This window comes from Camelina sativa, chromosome 1 (genome assembly GCF_000633955.1).
Source record: "Camelina sativa cultivar DH55 chromosome 1, Cs, whole genome shotgun sequence".
Taxonomy (NCBI): domain Eukaryota; kingdom Viridiplantae; phylum Streptophyta; class Magnoliopsida; order Brassicales; family Brassicaceae; genus Camelina; species Camelina sativa.
Window position 1 is genome coordinate 19,824,558 of NC_025685.1, and position 20,024 is coordinate 19,844,581.

Genomic DNA, 20,024 nt, shown 5'->3' on the forward strand with positions numbered 1-20,024 from the left:
CATGGAAGAAATGATCATTAATTTTCTCATAAGAGTAAGGCTTTATTGTCGTACCGTCAACTGTTGAGCATATATTTTACTTTGCTTAGCTTTCCAATTCTCGTAACCATGTCACCTCATGTCTAAGAGCGTATGTGTATGCCATTGCTCCAGCTATTTCAATTCATCGATCAGTCAAGTCGAGTTGTATTTAGCAGAAATGACCTCATTTCTAGTTTCTTTTTTCTAATTTAATATTTCACTTTCTTAAACAGGTAGCATTGGTAATTGAACCTAAGGACAGAGAAACCAACACCATGTACAAACAAGCGTTAGATTTGCTTTCACAAGCTTTGGAGGTTTGGCCAAATGCCAATGTCAAGTTCAACTATTTAGAAAAACTGCTGAGCAGCATGCCACCATCTCAGTCAGATCCGTCAACAGCACTTGCTCAGGGATTGGATGTCATGAACAAAGTTCTGGAGAAGCAGCCTCATCTTTTCATTAGGAACAACATCAGCCAGATTTCGCAGGTATACTTGCTGCAGTAAGCTTTTATTCTAACATTTGAAACACAATACTGCTGTTTGTTTACTGCTCACTAGATTAACTGTTTGTTTCTTCACTAGATTCTTGAACCGTGTTTCAAACACAAGATGCTCGATGCTGGTAAATCATTGTGCTCCTTGCTGAAGATGGTCTTCACTGCATTCCCCCTGGATGCCGTCAATACACCTCCTGACATAAAGCTATTGTACCAGAAAGTCAATGAGCTAATAAACAAACATGTGAATACTGTTACTGCTCCACAAGCTTCAGGAGATGATAACTCTTTTGGTTCAATAAGCTTTGTACTTCTTGTCATCAAAACCTTGGCCAAGGTGCATAAAAACTTTGTTGATTCATATGTGTTGGTGCGTATCCTTCAGCGCCTTGCACGGGACCTGGGATCAGCAGTGGGTTCTCATCCTAGACAAGTACGTCATTCTTACTAAATAACTTGTTTTTCTGCTAAGAGTTTAATACTGTTTGCTTTCCTTTGTATGGGAACTTGAAATAAAATTTAAATTTACTTGGTATTTGCCACGTTAGTGAGTTTTGGAATCTCCTATGCATCTTTTCAGCTTTGCACCAATGACTTTTATTAATGTCAGGATTTATACTGGTTCCTCTCTTACTTCACCTAGCTACTCAGACTCATTGGTTTATGTTATTATCAACTTCAAGATATCATTTCTATCCCTTTTTCCTGTAATTTAACCCTTTTTTTTTCCATGTGACTAATGGATGGTGACTAGATAACCTAGTCATTCCTCAATCATGGCTTACCCTAGACCTTTTTCTTTCCATTTCCAGGGCCAGCGACCAGACTCGGATTCTGCAGTAACTTCTTCTCGTCAAACTGCTGATGTTGGAGCAGTCATATGTAATATAAAGTCGGTCTTGGAACTTATTGATGAAACGGTCATGCTTATAGCAGATTGCAAAAGATCTGTTACTCAAATTTTGAACACATTGCTTTCCGAAAAGGGTACAGATGCTAGTGTGCTTCTCTGCATACTAGACATGATAAAAAGGTGGGTTGAGGATGATTTCAGCAAAACAGGCACATCTGGTTTGTCTGGTTCTTTCCTTACCCAAAAGGATGTAGTTACTTTTCTCAATAAGCTTTCTTATATTGATAAGCAACACTTCTCATCTGATGCTTTGGAAGAGTGGGATCAGAAGTATCTTCAGCTGTTATATGGACTTTGTGCCGATTCAACAAAGTATGTTTTATGCTTCCTTTTTTTCTTCCCCATGTGTCACATTGTTGCTTTTAGGAGATGGATATAATAATATATCTTCATCTATTTCATGAATAGGTATCCTCTGGGCCTACGACAAGAGGTCTCTCTGAAAGTTGAAAGACATTTTATGCTTGGTTTAAGGGCAAGTGATCCTGAGATGAGAAGGAAGTTCTTCTTGTTATATCACGAGTCACTTGGAAAAAATTTGTTCGCGCGGTTGCAGTACATTATTCAAATTCAGGATTGGGAAGCTTTAAGTGATGTATTTTGGCTCAAACAAGGTCTTGATCTCCTTTTAGCTATCTTAGTTGAGGACAAGCCAATTAGCCTGGCCCCAAATTCCGCGAGGGTACTACCACTTTTACCTTCAGATAGTCCTGGAATACAGCATCAAGCTCCTGCTAACTTAGAGGGTCCCGAAGAAGTTACTGCAATGTTTGACAGTATAGTTATGAAGCATGCACAATTTCTGAGCGCGACCAGCAAACTTCAGGTGTTTACGAGTCATTTAAAATTATCTTTTGTGTTATCATGGTGCTTTCTCTTTGTTATAATACCTAATCAAAAATGCTGACTAAATTATCATAAGTCCCTAGGCGTATTTATCCACCTGATTGATTTGGTATCACGTTATTCATATATTGGCTTATAACTATTTTTAATTTCCATTATAGGTGGCTGATGTGGTCATCCCTTTAAGGGAGCTGGCTCACACGGATGCCAATGTTGCATATCATTTGTGGGTCTTGGTATTTCCAATTGTATGGGTAACCCTGCTCAAGGAAGAACAGGTAGCATTGGCTAAACCTATGATTTCTCTACTATCGAAGGACTACCATAAGAAGCAGCAAGGACACCGGCCAAATGTTGTTCAAGCACTTCTGGAAGGGCTTCAGTTGAGCCACCCTCAACCTAGGATGCCTAGTGAGCTTATCAAATATATTGGAAAAACGTACAATGCGTGGCATCTCGCATTGGCGTTGCTAGAGAGCCATGTGATGTTGTTCATGAATGACACAAAATGTGCTGAGTCTCTTGCTGAGCTTTATCGTTTGTTAAATGAAGAAGATATGAGATTTGGGTTGTGGAAGAAGAGATCCATCACTGCTGAAACGAGAGCTGGACTTTCATTAGTTCAGCATGGTTTTTGGCAGCGTGCCCAGAGCCTCTTTTACCAGGCAATGGTTAAGGCAACCCAAGGCACGTATAACAACACAGTCCCTAAAGCAGAAATGTGTCTGTGGGAGGAGCAGTGGCTCCACTGCGCCAGTCAGCTTAGTCAATGGGATGCCCTGGTAGATTTTGGAAAAAGCATTGAGAATTATGAAATACTGCTTGATAGTCTTTGGAAATTACCCGATTGGGCATATTTGAAGGATCACGTTATACCAAAGGCACAAGTGGAAGAGACTCCAAAGCTTCGTTTGGTTCAATCTTATTTTGCCCTTCATGACAGAAATTCAAATGGTGTTGGAGATGCCGAAAACACAGTGGGGAAAGGCGTTGATCTTGCCTTGGAACAGTGGTGGCAGTTGCCTGAAATGTCTGTTCATGCTAGAGTGCCTCTATTGCAGCAATTCCAACAACTAGTTGAGGTTCAGGAGTCTGCTAGAATTCATGTTGACATCGCAAATGGGAGTAAAGGCACAGGAAATGTTGCAGTTGGTGGACTTGGAAATCGTTATGCAGATCTGAAGGATATTCTTGAGACTTGGAGGCTGAGGACTCCAAATGAATGGGATAATATGACAGTCTGGTACGATATGCTACAGTGGAGGAATGAAATGTATAATGTTGTTATTGATGCATTTAAGGACTTTGCTACTTCAAATTCTCCACTTCATCACCTTGGTTTTCGTGACAAAGCATGGAATGTCAATAAGCTTGCCAGGATAGCTCGGAAACAAGGGCTTTATGATGTTTGTGTTCAGATTCTTGAAAAAATGTATGGACACTCAACTATGGAAGTACAGGTACATTTCTCGAAAATCGTCAAGTGCAATACTCTCTAAACAAGGGCTTTTTTTTCGTTGTCTCAAAGTGGTTTTTTTCATTGTTTTCTTTTCTTTTTTTTTTATGATTAGCTTGAAATAGTGTTAGTTTTATGAAGGTATCTTCCTAATCTTTTGTTTTTGGATGTGTGAGTGCAGGAAGCTTTTGTTAAAATTAGAGAGCAAGCAAAAGCATATCTGGAAATGAAGGGAGAGCGTGCTAGTGGTCTTAATCTGATCAATAGCACAAATTTGGAGTATTTTCCAGATAAGATCAAAGCAGAGATATTTCGTCTGAAGGGGGATTTTCATTTGAAATTAAATGACACCGAAAGTGCTAATATTGCATATTCCAATGCTATCACCCTGTTCAAGAATTTACCCAAAGGATGGATAAGCTGGGGAAGCTATTGTGATATGGTATGTCTTGTGACTATGTTCTGTTTCTTATATGGCTGTTAACATTCCCCTAAATTTTCTATTACTTGTACTTATATTTTACTCACTTTTGTAGGCATACCAAGAAACACAAGAAGAAATATGGCTTGAATATGCTGTCAGTTGCTTTCTTCAGGGTATAAGATTTGGAGTTTCCAATTCCAGAAGTCATATAGCTCGTGTTCTTTATCTTCTTAGCTTTGATACAGTGAATGAGCCTGTTGGCAGAGTGTTTGATAAACACTTAGAGCAAGTTCCTCACTGGGTATGGCTTTCTTGGATCCCACAGCTGTTACTTTCCCTACAAAGAACAGAAGCACCCCATTGCAAATTGGTTTTATTGAAAATTGCTGCAGTTTTCCCACAGGTAATTTACCTTTAGCGTTTATGACTAATTCGTGCATTATCATCATTTTATCTGAGTATGTGGCGAATTTCTGTTTCAGGCTCTCTATTACTGGTTGCGCACATACTTGCTGGAACGACGTGATGCAGTAAATAAATCCGAACTTAGCAGATTGGTTTTGGCTCAAAGAATGCAGCAAAATGCCTCTGGTGCAAGTGCAGGCCACGGTGGAAGCAATTTACCATCGGAAACTCAAATCCATCAAGGCAGTCAAATTAGCGGGCCCAGTGGAACACATGACAGTGGTAATGCACATGGGCAAGATAGTGACCGCTCCACTGCGGAAAATAATGTCCATACCGGGAGTGATCAACCGATGCACCAAAGCAGCTCCGGTATCAATGATAACAATGAAAACACAGCGAGGCGGAATGTTGCATCCCTAGCAATCTCTGCAGCGGGAGCTTTTGACGCTGCTAAAGATATCATGGAAGCTCTTAGGGGTAAACATAACAATTTAGCCAGTGAACTCGAGGTGATACTTTTTTCCTGTATATCTACCATATTCATTAAAATTGCTCTAAACACATGCAAATTTTCATAGTAACCATAAGTCAGAGGAATATGCAACACACTATTGAGAAGAAGGATATAGCTTCGGTTTTGATTCTTACTCAACCAAGCAGGTTTTTGGTTGGATGATCTAAGCAAGTAATCTTCTTTTTCAGGTTCTTCTCACAGAAATAGGTTCAAGATTCGTTACATTACCGGAAGAAAGACTGCTGGCGGTTGTGAATGCTCTGTTGCATCGTTGTTACAAGTATCCAACTGCTACCACTGCCGAGGTTCCCCAACCACTCAAAAAAGAGCTGTCGGGTGTCTGCAGAGCTTGTTTCTCAGCAGATGCTGTAACCAAGCATGTCGAATTTGTGAAAGAGTACAAACAGGATTTTGAGCGTCACCTTGATCCGGAAAGTACATCTACATTTCCAGACACACTCGCTGAGCTGACGGCGCGACTGAAAAAGTGGAAAAATATTCTTCAGAGCAATGTTGAAGATAGGTTTCCGGCTGTGTTAAGATTGGAAGATGAGAGCAGGGTTTTGCGTGACTTCAGTGTTGTTGATGTGGAGATACCAGGGCAGTACTTTGCTGACCAGGTAGAATTCCCTTGCTCTTAATTAAGACTTCAATTGGAACATTTTTTCCCTATCTGATTGTTAAAATAACTATGTGCAATTAAACAGGAAATCGCACCTGATCATACAGTAAAGTTGGATAGGGTTGGAGCAGACGTTCCTATCGTTCGAAGGCATGGAAGCAGCTTCAGGCGGTTGACTCTGATTGGCTCTGATGGCTCGCAAAAGCACTTTATAGTCCAGACATCATTGACGCCTAATGCTAGAAGTGATGAACGCATCTTGCAGCTTTTCCGTGTAATGAATCAAATGTTTGATAAGCATAAAGAATCAAGACGGCGACACATTGGAATTCACACTCCAATCATCATTCCTGTCTGGTCTCAGGTGATTTTTATACCTTGAATTCAGATTTGATGTTCCATTGGACGAGTATTGGTTTTAACAAAAATATTTGGTTTCAGGTCCGGATGGTTGAGGATGATCTCATGTACAACACTTTCCTTGAGGTCTATGAGAATCACTGTGCACGAAATGACCGGGAGGCAGATCTTCCAATTACCCACTTTAAGGAGCAACTTAATCAAGCTATATCAGGGCAAATCTCAGCAGAGGCAATAGGAGATCTTCGTCTGCAGGCTTATATAGACATCACAAAAACTTTGGTCAATGACAGTATCTTCTCTCAGTACATGTACAAGACGTTGATGAGCGGAAGCCATATGTGGGCTTTCAAGAAACAATTTGCAGTCCAGCTAGCTGTCTCCAGTTTCATGTCCTTCATGCTACAAATCGGTGGGAGGTCCCCGAACAAGGTCTTGTTTGCAAAAAACACTGGGAAAATGTTCCAGACAGATTTTCACCCTGCTTATGACGCCAACGGGATGATAGAATTTAACGAACCCGTGCCTTTCCGCCTCACAAGGAACATGCAAGCATTCTTCTCTCAGTTTGGGGTCGAAGGTCTCCTCATGTCATCCATGTGTTCAGCAGCTCAAGCAGTAATCTCCTCCAAGGTAAAGGGATAATTCAAAATATATATATATATATATATATATACAAAAACTTAAGGATGCAACAAGCCCATTGATTGACCTCTGTTTCTCTATTGTCTTGCAAATTTTCAGCAAAACGAACATCTACGGTATCAGCTTGCTATGTTCTTCCGTGATGAATTGCTGTCTTGGTTTGGAAGAAGACCTCTTGGTGTGCCGATTCCTCCTGTTGGAGGAATTGCTACACTGAACTCAGCGGAGCTGAAGCACAAAGTTAACGCCAATGTGGAAGATGTCATTGGACGGATCAGAGGAATAGCCCCACAGTACTTTTCGGAAGAGGTACATACAGCATCATCATTATAATAATATCTTCATCATAAGATCAAACATATTAATAGGTTTTGTTTTGTATAGGATGAGAACACGGTTGAGCCGCCGCAGTCAGTGCAAAGAGGTGTGAACGAGTTGGTGGAGGCAGCCTTGTCGCCTCGCAACTTATGTATGATGGATCCAACATGGCACCCTTGGTTCTAACTTGAAAATACTTTACAATTAAGTTTTCAGTGCTTTTTTTTTTTAATTTAATGGAAGCTAACATTATTCATTAGGGTTGTAAATATGTAACCTTTATGTAATTTATCACTCCTTTTGGTCACTCGCCTTTGTGCAACATTTCCTGTACTATAAATTGTATTTTTGAACCCTCTAATCTTTAATATCATATCATGCATCAAATAACCCTTCAATCGCTTCTGCATAATTCGGAATTGATGACTCCAAATGCCATCATGCCATCAGTTGTTTTCAGTGACAAACGAAGTTGAAAAGAGTAAATAAATAAGAAAAGGGGTCTAAATGCAACTAATAAAATCTCTGTCAAATTGTGGAAAATTGTATAAATTCGAAAAGGGATGTAAATGCAACTAATAAAATCTCTCCGCCAAAACCCGGAAGAAGAAAGAATCTGGCGGTCCGGGGGTTTTAAAAGCGAGTGAGGCTGAAACAAAACTGAAATTGACCCCTAAATTTCAGAATTGATTGATTCAAAGTTACCGTTGATCTCTCTCGAAACCTCTCGTTAAAGTGTTCCAATGGAGGAAGCTTCACTAATGGCGGATTTGGAGAGGTTTCTAGAAGATCGCTGCTTAAGCGTTTTGAATCTCCCACAGAAAGGCCGCTCCCTTTTCACTACCAGAGATTTTCGTCCAGGTTCATCTCTCTCCCAGTCCCTAGGTTTTATTTAGGGTTTCAATCGACCAACCGTTTTTTAAACTAATTTTTGTGTTTTCGTGAAGGCGAAGTGATTCTAAGCCAAAAGCCTTATATTTGTGTTCCGAATAATACATCGTCCTCCTCGGAATCAAGATGTGATGGATGTTTCAAGACCAATAATAATAACCTTAAGAGATGTTCTGGTTGTCAAGTTGTTTGGTACTGTGGGAGCTCTTGCCAGGTTTATAATAGTAACCTTTAGAGATGTTGTTTTGATATTTGAGTCCTCTATTCAAATTGATGATTGATTCGTTTTAGGTTGTTTTGATTCGTTTCAGAAGTCAAAATATAATTGGCCATGAGTGCAAAGCTCTCTCTAGGCTTGACAAAGAGAAACGGAAGTTTGTTACTCCTACGATACGTCTGATGGTCAAACTTTACATCAAGCGGAATCTGCAAAATGAAAAGGTTCTCATTATCAGCTATGACTCTCTGCTGTTACTTGCATTTACCTTTGTGTTGAAATGTCGAGAATAAGTCTTATATTATATTTTGGCTGCTAGTTTCATTTTGATAGCAGTCTATGTATCCTAATCTCTTAATGTATTTATCTTGTCCAGGTCTTGCCAGTTACAACAACTGACAATTATAGTTTGGTGGAGGCTTTAGTGTCCCGTATCCTCCATAATTTGGGTTTTATAGTTTTGTGATATTGATGAATGATGATCTCTATACCCCTGGAAATTTGTAGTCTTTAACCTTGCATTTGGTAGACATGTCTGAGATTGATGAAAAGCAGATGTTGTTATATGCGCAGATGGCTAATCTTGTGAACTTGATTCTTCAATGACCTAGTGTTGACCTTAGAGAGATCGCCGAGAACTTTTCAAAGGTTCTACACCATCACTTTTTCTTTCTTTCTAGTCTTCAAGTTTTAGCTTGACATTGACTGAGCTGGCTTCCTGCAAGCGGCAGTTGATAGTTATCCTTCTTTTGTGTTAGGAATTTTTTATATATTTAGTATTATACAGATAGGTTGGTGATGATATGACTTTGCATCCGAATACTCATGAAAATACTATGACAAATCAAAAGAGATGGGTCACAGTGTTTTATTTGAGGACTAGAGATTGGCCTCGTTTTATTTGCATTCGTTTCGTCTTTACCTGAAATGTTGTTCAGGGATATACTAAAGCCACTTTCGTTTCTACTGAACACAGTTCTCATGCAATGCTCATACCATTTGTGATAGCGAATTGAGACCTCAAGGGATAGGATTGTTTCCCTTTGTTTCCATTATAAATCACAGTTTAATGCTTCACTTATCTGTTTTTTTGTGTCCTTTAATCACTTTGTTTCCTGCCTAAATCTTTTGCTCTGTAGCTGCTCTCCCAATGCGATTTTAGTGTTTGAGGAGCAGATGGCTGTTGTCCGTGCAATGGATAAGATATCAAAGGGTTCAGAGGTAGTCCCTGATTTGTTTCATCTTGAGTCTTTCGTATATGCTAGTAGAACACTGACATATAGCTGTTAGATCCTTTGCCTTTGGTCAGATAACTATCAGCTATATTGAAACCGCTGGAAGCACTCTGACTCGGCAGAAGTCTCTGAAAGAACAATACCTCTTCCACTGTCAGTGTGCTCGCTGCAATAACTTTGTAAGTAGTCATTAATCCTCCCACTTATTAACAAATGAAGTTTGTACTTGACCACCCAATATAGATTTCTTACTACATGTACCCTAATTTTTCATATCTAAAGGGAGAACCGCATGATATTGAAGAAAGTGCAATATTGGAAGGCTATCGGTGTGCCAATGAGAAATGCACTGGTTTCTTACTCCGTGATCCTGGTATGTTAAGATTTAACTACGTAGTTTGTGTGTCCAAGAACATTCTTGATTCCTCTAATCCTCATTTGTTTACTTTTGCAGAAGAAAAAGGTTTTGTTTGCCAGAAATGCTTGCTTCTTAGGAGCAAGGAAGAGGTTAAAAAGTTAGCAAGTGATGTTAAAAGAGTTTCAGAGAATGCTCCTGCATCTCCTTCTGCAGAAAGTAATATTTTGCCTGTTTTCCTTCCTCCAGTGTCTGCATTTATAGGCCTGAACAAGATTAACTGATCTTTGGTTACATTGAGCTGTGATGCAAGTTGTCTGAGAAAATCTTTGACCATTTGCAGATAAAAAAGCCGCTATCGAACTATATAAGACAATGGAGAAACTACAAGTGAAGCTTTACAATTCTTTCTCCATCATTTTAATGAGAACCCGTGAAAAACTTCTCAAGGTACGTTTAAAAAAAAACGAAGGTTTTGGATTTTTGGAAGTTGTACAGAGTTCTGAAATAAAGATACAAATGTGGTGTCTCAAAGCTTGCTGTTACGCATTCTATTGCAGATGCTAATGGATGTAGAAAGCTGGAAAGAAGCTTTGAATTACTGCAGACTCATAGTCCCTGTTTACCAAAGTATGTCTACTTAATCTTGATTAGTCTGCTTCATCTTGATTATTACGTTGCTTTTTAAGGATGAAAGTTTTATCTATTTTTTTTCTTTTTTCTTTTGGACATCTTAAAAAATAACTAGACTTCTAGTATATAGATCTAGGTGTGGGTATTATATTTCGAACATACCTTCGAAGCTTTCAAAAGTTTTCTTATAATTACTGTGCTGGTACATTTTCTTATAATTACTGTGCTGGTACAGTTTCTTATAATTACTTTACGAACTTAATTGCTTACAGTATCAGAAGCCAACTGTACTAGTACTAATGGCTGCTAATTAGTCCTTTAACAGAAACAGCTAACAGTAATGGTAGAATCATTCAAATTCTTTTGGTGGTTATATTACTTGTGCTTACTTTGTTTATAAAATTGCAGGAGTATATCCAGCAACCCATCCTTTGATTGGACTGCAGTTCTATACCCAGGGAAAACTCGAATGGTATTAAAAACTCTTTTATCCTTTCTCTAGTTTACTACTGTGTTACCTGGATTAGATTTTGAGCTGCAGAGACTGAAATAGAGTTTGAAGACAGAATTATGCTGTCCGGCCGATTTAATTCTCCCGTAAAAGTCGATAGGACATATAAGTGTTGTTCCTAAATATCAAAGCAACCATTCCATTACATGTTCCCAGTTACTTTACGTTACTATAGTGCTTGAGACTCTTATTCTACTGTGACTTTCCGTCAGGACCGTATATGGGTAGGCCTAGATGCAACATTCCGTACTCACCAAAAATGGTTGGCTTGGTGGTAGGAAATTGGATATCCCTAAGTTTGAATCCCTGCGGAAGTGTGGATACAAACACTACTGATTCATGGTGTGCCTGTAGGAAATTATTGTCCATATTAACTCCCTATGTTAATCTGAGTCTGAGTGCAATAACTTGGTGTTTTGTTTCTATAATATTCTGCGGATAAAAGCATAATAATTGTTATGTTGCAGGTTGCTGGGGGAAACCAAAGAGGCGGTGAGTTCACTGACTAAGGCATTTGACGTTCTGCGGATCAGCCACGGAACAAGCACACTTTTCATGAAAGAGCTCTCAACAAAGTTGGAGGAGGCTCGTGCAGAAGCTTCTTATATCGAATTTGATTTTACTCTTCTCCTCATGTATCACTTTCTTTTACTCTCTGCAAATCTTGAAAATTTTGAATTGTCTTTAGAGTTGAAAAAACTGAGAATTTTGCTAATTTTTTTATTTGGTCTCATATAATATTGGTTTTGGTCAAAAGACCAAAAATAAAAAGATAACTCAAGTAAAAAAACTTACACAAAACGAGATTATTCTAAGGAACCCAACCAAGCAAACGGCATGATTTTGAAACAGAACACAAACTCATTATATTGCCATTACAAAACATATTAAATAAACCAATCAATCTCTTCACTTCAAACTTTTTGCAAATTCAGAAACAGAACACAAACTCATTATATCACGAGTATCACGAGCTGCTCAAAGCACCATGACTTTTTTTTTTCAAAGTACCATGACTTTTTATTTTTAGTTTTGACGATTGCGAAGTATTTATAATTTCTTTATAGTTTTTTCCACACACAAAAAAAAAAAAAAAAAGAAAACTAAAATTCTTAAATTTAAACATTTGTAACTTGAAATTTATATTTATACACCTTAAATTCTCAATTTATATAACCTAACATTCTCAAATTTTCTATAGTTACTCCAAAAACATTACTATATGTTGAAAAATATAAAATATTTGATGTCCCAAAGAAATGTCTATTTCTTGACCAACGCATATCGAAGCTTCCATGTCTCCCCATGTCTTTCTCTCTCTACATTTCTCTCTGGCAATGCTGTTTCGATGGCGACCTCATTTTCCCATTCATTAATGCCAACAAAACCTCCCCCTAAGAAAACATCCTCATTGCGTAGGGTCAAAGAAACCGTAAAATCCCATAAATAAACTATATGGGTCTCTGTTTCTCCTCCGCCGCTAAAGGCTCCGGCCACAACCGCAGCGGCCGGAACCCTGTCCCACATCATCCTCCTCTCACGGTGGTCAAACACAGACCGCCTCAAACACCATGTTCTTTCATGGCCGTCACGATCCAAAAGGATCATAGAACGCAACCGCGACGCAATGCAACGGCTAAGAAAACGCCGACGCGGCAAACGCCACCGCATGGGAGAGGGAGAGATAAAGTTATTAGCAATAATAACCATAATAATAAGAGACATGGAGAAGCGATCCCTTACGGTAAACGTATTGACTTTGGTTACGCTAAAGATTTTGATCACCGTTACACCATTGGGAAATTGCTTGGACATGGCCAATTTGGTTATACATATGTCGCCACCGATAAAAAGACCGGTGATCGTGTCGCCGTCAAGAAGATCGATAAGGCCAAGGTTATTATCATCATGATTCAATCATTCTTAAAGATTCTCTCTTTTCTAATCATAGAACTATATTTTATTTTAAAGATTATTTTAGATTTTAGAATTGTTTTATTTTTATCCTTATAAAAGTATTGGATTCTTGGATTTCTTGATTTTGGGTTGGGGCAGATGACAATTCCTATAGCTGTGGAAGATGTAAAGAGAGAGGTGAAGATACTACAAGCTTTAACTGGTCATGAAAATGTGGTTCGGTTTTATAATGCCTTTGAAGACAAGAACTCTGTTTATATAGTCATGGAGTAAGTTAAAGCCCTTCCTTTAGACCATTTTTTAATTGTATTTTATGATCATTTTCTTTCTTGTGATACAAGAATGAGAAAAGGACAAACACTGTTGTCTCTTCTGTTGCTTATTAGTTTGTTTCGTTGATGATATATTGTTCTTCAGGTTATGCGAGGGTGGTGAATTACTTGATCGGATACTAGCCAGGTAACCATAGTGATACGTTTATGTGTGTTGCTCTGAGTCTTATCACTTTTGAGTCTTAAGCTATTGTCTGTTGCTTGTTTTCAGGAAAGATAGCCGTTATAGCGAGAAAGATGCGGCCGTGGTAGTGAGACAGATGCTCAAAGTTGCGGCTGAGTGTCATTTGCGCGGTTTGGTTCACCGAGATATGAAACCAGAGGTAGTTAATTACAAATTCATATCATCATTATGTTCTGAATGTGTTACGTGTAGTTCATTTTTGTCTTACTAATCATCTTCTTTAAACAGAATTTTCTGTTCAAATCGACTGATGAAGATTCGGCTTTAAAGGCTACAGATTTCGGTTTATCAGACTTCATAAAACCAGGTTGGTTGCAAAATTATGCAAAGTGAGTCTTCACATACCAATTCTTTCATCTAGCTAAACACATAATAATTTTGCTACAATGTAGGCAAAAAGTTTCATGATATCGTTGGGAGCGCGTACTACGTAGCACCTGAAGTGTTGAAACGCAGGTCAGGACCCGAATCAGATGTGTGGAGTATTGGTGTAATCAGTTACATTCTTCTCTGCGGGAGACGACCATTCTGGGATAAGACTGAAGATGGTATCTTCAAGGAGGTTTGTGTAGTTTCCCTAAGGAAAAATATTCATTAGACATCATAAAAATCTCTAATCATGAAGATATGTTAATTTATAAATTATATATACATAGGTCTTGAAGAACAAACCTGATTTTAGAAGAAAACCGTGGCCAATGATTAGCAACAGCGCCAAAGATTTTGTCAAGAAGTTGTTAGTAAAAGACCCGAGAGCACGATTAACAGCTGCGCAGGCGCTATGTAAGAACTTTGTAACCAGTGTAACGCCATTTTTGATTAATTTTATTTGTTCTTATTGTATGTGTGTTTTGGTTACAGCACATCCATGGGTTAGAGAAGGAGGAGATGCATCTGAGATTCCTATAGACATATCTGTTCTCAATAACATGCGACAGTTTGTGAAATTTAGCCGCCTCAAGCAATTCGCTCTAAGGGTAACACTAATAAAAGAAAAAGAGATTTGTGTTTCATTTGTGGTTTTGATGTGTTTTAAAACTGATTTGTGTTTTTTGAGTCTAGGCTCTTGCAACAACGCTTGATGAAGAAGAGTTGGCTGATCTTAGAGACCAGTTTGATGCCATTGACGTTGACAAGAATGGGGCCATTAGCCTTGAAGAGATGAGGCAGGTAAAGTACAAAGAAAACTCAATCACCAGCAAAAATGATCCAGCCAAAATACTATACTTGACATCAACTCATTCTTGTTTCCATAGGCTCTTGCGAAAGATCATCCTTGGAAGCTTAAGGATGCACGAGTCGCCGAGATTCTTCAAGCGGTATATATATGTAAANTAAAAGACCCGAGAGCACGATTAACAGCTGCACAGGCGCTATGTAAGAACTTTGTAACCAGTGTAACGCCATTTTTGATTAATTTTATTTGTTCTTATTATATATATGTATGTTTTGGTTGCAGCACATCCATGGGTTAGAGAAGGAGGAGATGCATCTGAGATTCCTATAGACATATCTGTTCTCAATAACATGCGACAGTTTGTGAAATTTAGCCGCCTCAAGCAATTCGCTCTAAGGGTAATAACACTAATAACAGAAATGAGATTTGTTTTTCGTTTGTGGTGTTGGATGTGTTTTTAACCTGAGTTGTGTTTTTTGAGTCTAGGCTCTTGCAACTACGCTTGATGAAGAGGAGTTGGCTGATCTTAGAGACCAGTTTGATGCGATTGACGTTGACAAGAATGGCGCCATTAGCCTTGAAGAGATGAGGCAGGTAAAGTACAAATAAAACTCAATCACCAGCAAAAATGATCCAGCCAAAATACTATACTTGACATCAACTCATTCTTGTTTCCATAGGCTCTTGCGAAAGATCATCCTTGGAAGCTTAAGGATGCACGAGTCGCCGAGATTCTTCAAGCGGTATATATATGTAAAATAAATTTAGTATTAATGATGATGATGAGATTCTTTAATCTAAATTGTGTTTTTTACTGTCAGCAGATTGATAGCAACACAGATGGATTTGTGGATTTCTCTGAGTTTGTCGCCGCTGCGCTACACGTAAATCAATTAGAGGAACATGATTCTGAAAAGTGGCAACAGAGATCAAGAGCAGCATTTGAAAAATTCGACATAGATGGAGATGGATATATAACAGCAGAGGAACTTCGAATGGTATATGCTTCTTAATCCTCTAATGTCACATTATTACATCAACTAGGCTTCTTCTTTTTTTTGTGCAAACAAGAACTTTCAATTCTTAAGGCCTCATAATTTCATCATTACATCAACTAGGCTTCTAACATTATTAAAATGGATATTTGTTTTTGCAGCATACTGGCTTGAAAGGATCCATCGAGCCACTTCTTGAAGAAGCAGACATAGACAATGATGGTAAAATCAGTCTCCATGAGTTTCGTAGACTCTTGAGAACTGCAAGTATCAAATCAAGAAATGTTAGAAGCCCTCCTGGTTACCTTATTACTCGCAAGGTCTAAGCAAATCTGCAATATCTTGGAACGAAAGAATCAAATCTGAAAATTAGTCGGAATTTTTTGGATCCCTTATGTAGAAAAAAAAAAGTAACTGGAACTGCATTGTTTTCATGTGTTGTTGTAACATATATTTTCTTATAAACAGTGTCAAAGAAAGTGATATACATATAGTCAATTAGCCACAATTTAGTGATATGAGTTTTTGTATTGTGTATACCTGATGACTAATCAGAGTGTGAAAACATGGGTTCGTGAATTATGATGCATGTGTTATGAAATATTGTAGGGAAAAATATCATAAATTTTCAACTTTAGGACGTTTTAATCTTATACTTTGGAAATGTTGATCAAATTATAAATAAATGTTAAAAGTTTTGTTGACTAGGCCTTCTAAAGCATGTCGTTAAGTAGTAGAGACATACAAAACCGTTTACAGTGTTAAATGTCCGTTATAGTAAGTGTTTAGTCTAAACGATACTTTTTTTAATCCCCAACTCGATTAAAAAAAAAGAATGTTGACTTCATAAATAAATCATTAGGTTCTTGATGAATGATGACTTCATAAATCGTTGATTTGGAGGTGTTATGAAATATTATATGAATGCTCCATATAAGTCCATTTGTATGTTTAGTTGTGCATAGTAAAAAACTTCATTGTGTTTTAGGAAAAGAAACAACAGCTCGATGTAGTTGTTGAGGTATTCATTTTCAGCTGGGTTAAGTCTTTGTTTGAGGTATTCGTTCAGTTGGGTTAAGTTTTCGCGGTGATCTTTATCCTTGGCTCTCTTCCGTTTGCGTTTGTATATCCTACGACATCTTTTCTTTTGAGCATTTAGCTCCGCGGCTAATGTTCTCTTTTAACTTTTCCGATGATTTTGAGAGTTCTTTTTTGGTTTTAGTGTTTTATCTTGTATTCTTGTGTATTGAATTTAAGTTTCTGGAAATCGGATATCTTGTTTTCCGCCAGCTTTTGAATTAAAAAAAATATTGCACTCATTCCAATTTTATATTATATAATGAAAATGTTTCAGTGGAATAAAAAAATGTAATTTTGTAGACAAATACTGGAAAACTAAAAACTCTGATTATTATGACCATAATAATGAAAATTAGTTCAGAAGCGACATCAATAAATTCGTTATTGGCTTGTTGTTATCATAATTGTGATAAGATTAGCGCGTTCTTTTTTTTTTTTTTTTTTTCAACCAAACATTAATCAAATTAAAAAATAACTCCAAGATTGGTTGCCCAAACCGGAGGAAAAGAGTTTACAAAGGAAATTTCAGAGGAAAGCAATCTTGAAGAACGGGCTAGACAATCTGCCCTTACATTGAGCTCTCTAGAGATCCTGATCAGGGAGAACGAGGAAAAGCATGGTCTGAGCACAAGAAACTCCTCTAACAGGTTCGAAAAAGATTAGCGCGTTCTATGTATTAGGAAGTTAGGACGAGAGAGATGGAACACGCAAAGGCCATAACCCACGTTTATAAACTTTTTTTTGGTGTTTACAAATTAATAAATTATAATTATCAATTTGAAAAAGTGCATTTATAATTATACACTAACAAAGAAAAAGAAGCTAAAAATGATAATCATCAATAGAAAAGTGCATTGCAGATGGCTTTCTCAGAAAAAAAAGGGTATTAATTAGGGTCTGAGAGAGTTGGCAAACGTATAGGCCAAACCATGTTTTGTATGCATTTTTTTTGGTGTTTAGACTTTGAATGATTACTTTAGGTAAACTGATCAATTTAGGTAGAAGTTAGAACTTAGAAATGTTGAAAGTGGTCAAGTGGACTATCAAAAGTGGAGAGAACGTCTCATTAAAAAAAAAAAAGAAAAAAAAACTAGTTCATGCATCGTGTAAGTTATAACCATCAAAATGATCTATTAGAGCTACTTCCATTTGGTATTAGTTTCGAATCGTTCAAAAAAATTTGGATGTCTACAATGAAAAAAAAAAAAAGAGTATTAGATAGAATCGTTCAAAAAAATTTGGATGTCTACAAATGTTTATATACAACAAATACTAATTTTAGAAAGTATAGACATAGACATATATGGTTGACAAGAAGAAAAGTATAGATAGAATATGGTATATATTTTACACATACACATCATTCATAAATATATAATGTCTATTCTCTACCTACAATTCTATACTTTAAATATATATAGTACATGTATATCATTAAAATAAATGGATAAGATTTTAAAATATTTTTTTTTACAACATTTTAAAATATTCATGGTAAAAATAAATACAATTGAAAGATAAATATATATATATAAATAGAGTTTGAAAGAAAACTTCTATTATTTTCTTCAAATATATATTTTGGAAAGAGGCTTTATTTTCTTCAAATATATATTTTGGAACGAGGCTTTATTTTCTTCAAAATATGAAACGTCATTTTCACCTAACTCAGGGAAGACATAGAGTGAAGATTTTGAATTTTATAATTTACCAAAAAAAAAAAAAAGAAGAAAAGAAAAGTGAAAAAGTTAGTTTGAAAGTTTTGATAGATGACATAAAAAAAAATTTTGATTATAGAAGACAAATTATTACAGGAGATTAGTGCCACTGTGCTCAAACATTTAGTTCGTTGAATCTTATCGCTTCTACAATAAAGTAATAAACATTTCCAACTGGATAAGCCTTTCCGTCTGACTCAGCTTCCCCAAATTATCCCAAAACCAAACCGGTTCGGTTTTTTGCTAATAACCCGACAGAATATTTAAATTGCAGTCACAGATGCAATTATTTAAAACTTTAACCATAACATTAATTAAATTAACCACCTCTTAGGCCTATAAATACACCTCTCTAATCACTTCATCATCTCCTCTCAAATCAAATTGCATCATCCCATCATACAGACCTAAATCGGAAACTGAAAAACAAAGAGAAACCCAAAAACGCCGCCGTTTCAGAATGCTCTCTTCTTCCTCTTCAACCTTCTTCATTCCTCCATTCCTCTCTTCTTCTTCTTCATCTTCACCGCCGCTCTCTCCTTTCCCAGCACCGTCACGCGTTTCCCGGATCTCGCCGTCTCATTCTGCAACCACCACCGCATCCTACACCTGCACCGCCGAAGATTTACGGCAGCGGTTTCAACCGACAGCGTCTCTCTACGAGATCCTCGAAATCCCCGCCGGCTCGACGAGCCAAGAGATCAAATCGGCTTATCGACGACTAGCCAGGATCTACCATCCCGACGTGGCGGGAAACAGTCGGAGTAGTAACTCGTCGGCGGCGGACGATTTCATGAAGATCCACGCGGCGTACTGCACGCTTTCGGATCCCGAGAAACGCGCCGTCTATGATCGTCGGAGGATGCTTCTTAGTCGGAGACGGCCGTTAACTGTTGGTGTTTCTGGATGCGGAAGTTACGGCGGACGGAATTGGGAAACCGATCAGTGTTGGTAGCGAGTTGAATGACTCGGTGGTTGATGAACCCACCAGTTCAGTTGTTAAAGAAAGGTTTTATTGTAATTATTACAAACTCAGATATTTAATGCTAAATCTGGGTGATTAGTTTAACGTTACAATTTGCTTAGCAATGGCCAACTAAGCCAATAATATTCGCCGGTCAGCACCGTTTTACCGTGCCACGTAGGATCAACGCGTCTGTGATTTTTTTTTTTTTTTTTTAAATGCTATTTTTGCATGTATTACATAATCCAACTCCGTAATTAAATAAACAAGATATAATAAAATTAGTCATTTATGAGATTATTTTCCAGGCTGGATGGGACAATCACAGAATATTTTGATTTCTCTAGTTGTAAGTCTATATATGGTTTCTTTACATATTTAACAATTGTTTTACTATCCTTTCCAAAAAAAAAGGAAAATAAAAAAGGAATCATATAATCGCGAAATTTACTTATTTTATATTTATGGTTCCAACAATAATTGAAAATCTAAAACTATGGGTTAAGAATTTTTAATGTATATAAACTATAAGAATGACGTTGTGGTGGTATATGATCATTATAATTGCTAAAGCAAATACGACAGACAGACAAGATTCCTTTTCTTCTTGACATGTATCATCACTCTTGTTTCAACATGTTCTGGTACATTTGCTTGCATCCCACGAATTTTTTTCTTATTTGACAAAATCAAACTTTTTATGTTTTCAATTCACTTAAAAAGTTTAAAGCATAGCTTTCTCTATTATTATTATTAGTGTAAAATACTCAATTGATAATAAAAGCT

General features: G+C 37.3%; 3 protein-coding genes and 1 pseudogene across 3 annotated transcripts; all 4 read left to right on the forward strand.

Moving 5' to 3' along the window:
* On the forward strand, positions 7-7,427 carry LOC104699670 (transformation/transcription domain-associated protein-like). The gene is made up of 14 exons (XM_010415013.1): positions 7-34; positions 255-512; positions 609-956; positions 1,336-1,748; positions 1,845-2,262; positions 2,444-3,742; positions 3,920-4,180; positions 4,275-4,565; positions 4,645-5,079; positions 5,273-5,704; positions 5,792-6,070; positions 6,148-6,699; positions 6,811-7,020; positions 7,096-7,427. The coding sequence occupies exons 1-14, from the start codon at positions 11-13 to the stop codon at positions 7,213-7,215; spliced, it is 5,340 nt and encodes a 1,779-aa protein (XP_010413315.1). The 5' UTR covers positions 7-10; the 3' UTR covers positions 7,216-7,427.
* Positions 7,634-11,711, forward strand: LOC104699680 (annotated as a pseudogene).
* On the forward strand, positions 12,233-15,971 carry LOC104699691 (calcium-dependent protein kinase 16-like). Its single transcript, XM_010415033.2, has 12 exons — positions 12,233-12,767; positions 12,927-13,057; positions 13,206-13,247; positions 13,332-13,443; positions 13,533-13,611; positions 13,697-13,866; positions 13,961-14,087; positions 14,166-14,281; positions 14,367-14,474; positions 14,561-14,623; positions 15,306-15,479; positions 15,638-15,971. Exons 1-12 carry the CDS (start codon positions 12,327-12,329, stop codon positions 15,800-15,802), a joined length of 1,728 nt encoding a protein of 575 aa, XP_010413335.1. The 5' UTR covers positions 12,233-12,326; the 3' UTR covers positions 15,803-15,971.
* LOC104699701 (chaperone protein dnaJ 11, chloroplastic-like) lies at positions 18,587-19,533 on the forward strand. The gene has a single exon (XM_010415044.2). It carries the CDS (start codon positions 18,735-18,737, stop codon positions 19,227-19,229), a length of 495 nt encoding a protein of 164 aa, XP_010413346.1. The 5' UTR covers positions 18,587-18,734; the 3' UTR covers positions 19,230-19,533.

What these genes read in the sequence shown, in the direction of transcription:
- LOC104699670 (XM_010415013.1), top strand. Translation starts at nt 11, where the DNA reads ATGATCATTAATTTTCTCATAAGA. An exon ending in TCATTAATTTTCTCATAAGA is followed by an intron (nt 35 to 254) that starts GTAAGGCTTTAT and finishes TTTCTTAAACAG; the next exon opens with GTAGCATTGGTAATTGAACC. An exon ending in ACTCAACTATGGAAGTACAG is followed by an intron (nt 3,743 to 3,919) that starts GTACATTTCTCG and finishes GTGTGAGTGCAG; the next exon opens with GAAGCTTTTGTTAAAATTAG.
- LOC104699691 (XM_010415033.2), top strand. Translation starts at nt 12,327, where the DNA reads ATGGGTCTCTGTTTCTCCTCCGCCGCTAAAGGCTCCGGCCACAACCGC. An exon ending in TCTGTTTATATAGTCATGGA is followed by an intron (nt 13,058 to 13,205) that starts GTAAGTTAAAGC and finishes ATTGTTCTTCAG; the next exon opens with GTTATGCGAGGGTGGTGAAT. An exon ending in GCCTTGAAGAGATGAGGCAG is followed by an intron (nt 14,475 to 14,560) that starts GTAAAGTACAAA and finishes TTGTTTCCATAG; the next exon opens with GCTCTTGCGAAAGATCATCC.
- LOC104699701 (XM_010415044.2), top strand. Translation starts at nt 18,735, where the DNA reads ATGCTCTCTTCTTCCTCTTCAACCTTCTTCATTCCTCCATTCCTCTCT.